The sequence below is a fragment of the Bacillus rossius genome, chromosome 1 (genome assembly GCF_032445375.1).
Source record: "Bacillus rossius redtenbacheri isolate Brsri chromosome 1, Brsri_v3, whole genome shotgun sequence".
Lineage (NCBI taxonomy): Eukaryota > Metazoa > Arthropoda > Insecta > Phasmatodea > Bacillidae > Bacillus > Bacillus rossius.
The window spans coordinates 350,954,972-350,960,971 of NC_086330.1; the positions used below are offsets into that span (position 1 = coordinate 350,954,972).

Below are 6,000 nucleotides of genomic sequence, written 5' to 3' on the forward strand. Positions count from 1 at the left end.
ATCATTGTCCTAAAGGGCATTATGTTTAAACATTTTCTTATTATTCTTTGTCCTACTGTCGACTACTTAGTGGTTGAGAGTTTGTGGCAGGTGAGCCAAAGACTGTGGATTCGTTTCCCGGAGGGGGGTTCTTTTATCCAAATCAGCCTTCAGGGTGATTCATTGCCATCTAAATCGATTATCATTATTAATTAGTCATGCTTGTGTATTGTTATTAATAGACAACATTGCTGTGCAAGTTGGAAATGGCAGGAAGTATGGGTAGTTTGGGTGGAAAAGCCAACATGATGTGCTCTGCGTGCCATTGGCAGCCTGAAGGAAAGCGTGTCGTGAGGTGCTGCGCCCTGGTGTTCGCAGGCAACAACTTCGTGTGCGACTGCCGGCTGTCCTGGATGTACGCGCTGCGCAACGAGACGCCCAACGAGCAGGTGCGCAACGCCCTGGAGGAGCTGACGTGCGTGGTGGAGCCGGCCGACGTCGAGGCGGTGGCCGACGCTGCGACGCTGGAGGCGGACGCCGCCGGCACCACGGAGGGCCGAGGGGGCTACCCGCGCGACCAGCCGCGCGACGAGGCTCCCGGCACGTCCACCGGCCCGCCCCCGGCCGCCGCCGCCGCCGCCGCCGCCGTCCGCAAGCACCTCTTCGAGATCCCGGCCGAGGACCTACCCTGCCCGGAGAACCTGCAGCTCAACCGGGACCCGTTGGCCGAGGTGGAATTCGGCTCCGGCCTCAAGCTGGGCCAGGGGCTGACCGGGAAGTCGGCAGGTGGCGTCGCGATAGCCGGCCACCTGGCCGCCATTTTGGCCGCCATCTTGGGCGTGTCGTTAGTCACGTGAGCCGCTCGCGCCCAGGTGCAGCCCAACTTTTCTGTTTGTGTCAGTGACCTTTAGTGGCGGTCTGCGTACTGTTGTGTGAGTGGAGCGGACAATTTGACGAAGAGAAACGCATTTCATTGAAATGTATCTTTCTTTTTTGTGCATTAATGTTTCCTCAAATAATGCTTGTGCAAGCAGCGACCTTAACGAATGTATCCCAACGATTTACTTATCGACGTATAAATATTTTACCACAATGAGTGAGTGTTAGAGAATATTCACTCACCATCCTTTACATTATTTCAGGGTATACAGGTTTTGAAGTACTGAAACAGATTTGCAAGTGCTTGTCTACATATAATTACAAGAAAAGAAAAAATGAAATAGACTGTTTATCATCTGTATTCCAAAAATTTTAATCTTTGTTATTTTTAACATTTTTTATTATATCTTTCAGATAAAAATAATAAAAAAACTAACATTTTTAGTGTGTATGGTTTTAAGCTTCAGTTAATTTCGAGACACTAAAGCTATTTTATTTAAACGTAATATACATTTTATCGTCAAAATTATTTTACTTATTATACGTGAGGACATATTTCCAACATACTAGCATTCAGTTCTATCACCCGAGAATTTAATTTTGGCAAATGGCAGAGTAGTAGAGGATTCTTTTTTCCCCGTTCTCGAAATTTAGTAAAAAAATTAGTTAAAATATTTTTTTTTCAAATACAGATTGTTGTGTGGTTTCTCATTAAATAAAGTAAAGGTCAGTTGTTCACATGACTAAAAATAAACTTATATTTATGAACAAAGATGTGTGCAGTATAAATAGTTTTTACAAATAAATATTAAATCACCATAGTCTTATCCCCCATATTAATTTCTATATATATTCTTTAAAATGTAGAAATGTGGATAAAATACGGTTATTATTTTCGATTGAAAAACAACTATTTAACTATCGGAAAGTTGTAAAGATAAACTATTCTGTCATTGTGACTCTTGTCATGCGTTTCACGTGGAGAAATTAAGTGAAATTATTGTTACTGCTATTCAATGCGATATTTTATGTTACAGGTAGTTTCATCAAACATGTTCCAGCAATGAGTTTCGGGATCCTTTTCTCTCTCTCTCAGTTGACACTTCCCGACCCTGTTGCATTAGCGAAACGACACGGCAGCCATTTAGTACCAACTTGCAATGGTGATACTGCGTGAATATTACACTGTCTAAAACCTCGGAGCACCCTCTCGGCTAACGACATCCAACCCATGCAATCAGCGCTTTGTGCATAATCAAATATGCGCGACGACTGACACATTAGCGAGCAGAGCTCTCTGTGTGTGTGTGCACAAGCATTGTTTGAGTTCGAGGTTACGATAACGGCTACCACCTTCGCACGTCGAGACTCCATGCCGAGTTCTGGAAGCGCGAAGCCAGAGTCATCTACTGTGCCGAACCAACAACACTCGCTCAGTACTTCAAATGATTTTTTTTTTATTTCATTGGTGTCCTCTGATGTTTTAACGTGTAAATACAAATGCTTCTCTTGTATAACCACGGCGTGTTGAAGTGCTCTAACGTCTATGCAAATCACAATCAGGGTTGATTTTATTTATTTTTTTCCCTCGTGCCCAATTAGAAATTTCCCCCTCCTTCAGTTGCGTTTTCAGACTGAGAAGTGACTATCGTTGATTAAACAAGAGAAGTCTAAGATGTACATCAAGTTCTGTCCCTGCCCGAACTCGCCCGAATATTCACCTTAGGCCAACCTCGGGATTTGTTTTATGTTTGCGCAGGAAAAATGAATTCAAATATTAAAAGTGGTCGGTTAGGTTAGCTACATTAAAACACTTTAAAACACTATGGGCGGTTAGTTAGGTTAGTATAGCTACATTAAAATAAACAGATAAATATAAATATATATAAATAAACCCGAGGTTGGCCGAAGGTGAATATTCGGGCGTGTTCGGGCAGGGACAGAGCTTGATGTACATCTTAGGCTTCCCATTAAACAAAGGGCGCAGTTGGCAAAATGCTCTGAGCGGTTGTGTTCACGGTCGAGGAAACGTACACGACTCATTACAGCATGTTCAATAATTTTCGCATCTCAAGCCTTGTGTCCGTAACAGACGAGCGCAAGAAATTAGCGCGTATTTTTAAGATTACAAAGTTAATTTTAGTAGTGATTTAACTAAGAAAAGATGATTATCAAAATTCTCATTTAGAACTACCACAAACAGCTGGAAATGCATTATGTAATTAATTAAAGTGGTTAACATTAGCTTTGTGTTTCACTCTGTTCCATATAGTGCGTCCATTTATTTTGATAGGTGTTTCGGCAGACATTTTGATTTTGACTGCTGAATCTTGTGGCGTATTAAAAAAACATGTTCATGTACCGCCATTTTTGATGATTATGCATCAGTAAATTTTGTTGATTGTATACGAATATTTACTATTCAGAATGTTCACTGAACCATCTGTCAAAAAAACAGGACACCTTATCTGTAACATGGTGTTATCCGATTGGATTATCACTTTGGCCTCACGTTTTCAATTTTAAATTTTTTTCGGATTTTTTTTTAACACTAATGGTTTAACTTATATTTAAGATGTTTGAAAATATTTATTTTAGGTTTGATTTCCCGAATTGTACACATTTCAATTTGTATTAACGGCGTTAACTCGGAGTCACTTGCTAAAAAAAATTTGTTCTTTCACCACTTAACCGTAACTTATAAAAGACACGACTTGCATTCAAAGTATCTTGTTACTTATAAAATATCTAATTTTGCAAATATCCATTTCAGGTCGTAGCCACAGCAGGCCACGAGCTCGTGAATGCGATCATGAAGCCATGTTGCTAAACACTGCAGGCACTCTAAAGCGTTTTGCCGGCCGTAAACATAATATGTTCAACATATTTCACTTTAAGAAGTTACTAAATAATCATTATAATAAATACACACATGAAGAACAAACTTATGGAACTATGAAGAAATCTATCAGTTTCATGAAATAGCTTGATTTCACTGTGACTCACATATTAACCATGACAAAATATTTTGCAAATAAAATGCGCAAGTTCGATTAACTTGATCGAATTTCGCCGTCACATTTAGCTATGCATTTAGTGTCTGTTTGCTTGGTACGTAAGTTTAAGTTTTCGCGGGGATTTATTCTGAAACCATCCCACGAAAATGATTGTTTATGAATCTATATATTTTTATCCTAAAGTGTACATAATACGGCACACAAAATGTAATAACATCTCAGTATATTTATTTTCTTAGAAGAGAGATAAGTGCCAGTCTATATATATACTATATCCAAGTGTAAGATAAAAATTAAATTGAGATGATGTTAATAGTCTATCTGCCATTCTCTTTGTCTGAAAAGGTTAAACAAGATTAGTGTTACTGATGATTCAAGTATGAAAGTGAACTTACTTTGTTTTTAAAGCTGTTTGGAATGAACAAACAAAGCATTATTCATTTTCCAACCACAAAAAAGCAAGCAAACTATCACTGTAAACATAAAAAACACTAATTGTGACAATATAAAACATATTGACCATTTATGACAAGCTTTAAAAGTTAAAATTTATGTTGTAAATATTTTGATTTTTTTAATCAATGCCTTCTTTGTATCCATTATTTGTATAGTAATAATTTCTGGCATTTCTTATCTACAGCATCCATAGTTTGAAAAACAAATATAAGATCTAAAACACTCGTTTTGGATTACGTCATATGGTTAAAGCAACTGTGTAAAATACTTAACAATTTAATTATAATTTGTCTTATTCTAAGCATACATAAACGTTCGAGTAATTCATGTATAATTGTTTTGTTGGTAGTAAGGATAATTTTGAAATATCGTTATTGTAATATGTGATGTAAGACGTGTGTGTTGTGTGTGTACAGAGCTGCTGGATTTTAAGTACATAATTTTTGTGTGGGCATATTATATGCTCAAATTTGTAATGAGTATGTTTCAAACATATTTATCAACTAATTTTGGGTCTTGTGATAAAGCTCACTTTTTTTGTATACCCACTAGTATATTAGTATTTTTGAAATTCGCATATAAATTTCATGGAATTTTGCTACTTCCTGCTTTATTAAACTTATGTGTGGTGCGTCATTTTACACAGCCATTAAATAGCAGTGTGCATTTTATTCCTGATTATTATGTCGAGTATATTTCAGAAGGGTTTCAAAGTGTTTTTTTTAAGGAATTTTATCTTCCTGAACTCAAACTTTAAACATTTTTGCATTAACATCATGAATGAAAATAGTCCCATAAGCCTTGAGTGTACCTTCCACAATGGACACATATATACTAAACTACCATGTGTGTAGGAGACTGCCTTTTTTTATCGTTTAACACCAAAATTCAGTAAAGTCACATTAAATACCGCAGTTTCTTCATTGGAATTTTGCAATTGTAATTAGTCCATCCCAACCTTTGAAACATCAAAATACCAAGCATTAGTATGCTTGAGAGCCAGTTGGTAGATTTATTCATTCTAGATTATAAGGCTTCATGTATTTTTTTCACGCATATTTTGCACTTTTCTATAAATAATTAGAACATTAAATTTTAACTATAAAAATACTGTCGTTATTTCGTACATTTTATTAGGACCTATCTGTAGTTACCTTAACTGTTGAATTTTTGGTTTTTGGAATGGACTAATTCTTTAATCAGCTGATATGAAAACACCGATTTAATGTTCCTTCCTGGTTGAGTTTACCTACTTATGGTGTAAACAGGGACAAACCTTCTGTAAAACAACATATCGTCTGTAAGCTGCTTTGTGTTACTTATGTTGTTAGCGGTGTGAAAGTGTGTAAGAGCTTTTTTTTAAAAGCACCTTGTAACATAGACCTTGGCAAATTTGCTCTACTGTCCAGAATAAAATAAATAAATAAATAGATGTGTAAACTCTATGAACGTTTATTTATACTTCTCCTATTCGTAGTTACTTATTATGTTGGGTCGAAAAAAACCTACATTTTCTTCGACCCACCCGTTAGTTATTCCTTGCAAGCAATGCACTTTATTTTAACACGTTGTCTAGTCGTTAAAATTGCAATTATGCAGCAAGAGTGTCTTACTGCTGCATCACAATAATAACTGACACGTTGAATGAAAAATTAAAAAAAAATTGTTT

The 6,000-nt window shown here is 36.9% G+C and overlaps 1 protein-coding gene across 2 annotated transcripts in view; it reads left to right on the plus strand.

The window, feature by feature from the left end:
- LOC134528214 (connectin-like) overlaps positions 1-5,776 on the plus strand; it is a 903,159-nt gene extending 897,383 nt beyond the window's left edge. For both annotated transcript variants that reach the window (XM_063361630.1, XM_063361629.1), the window contains one exon: positions 358-5,776. In XM_063361630.1, the coding sequence (XP_063217700.1) occupies positions 358-836 (479 nt within the window). In that variant the 3' untranslated portion in view covers positions 837-5,776. The remainder of the gene's footprint in view (positions 1-357) is intronic.
- Positions 5,777-6,000: the final 224 nt, after the last annotated feature.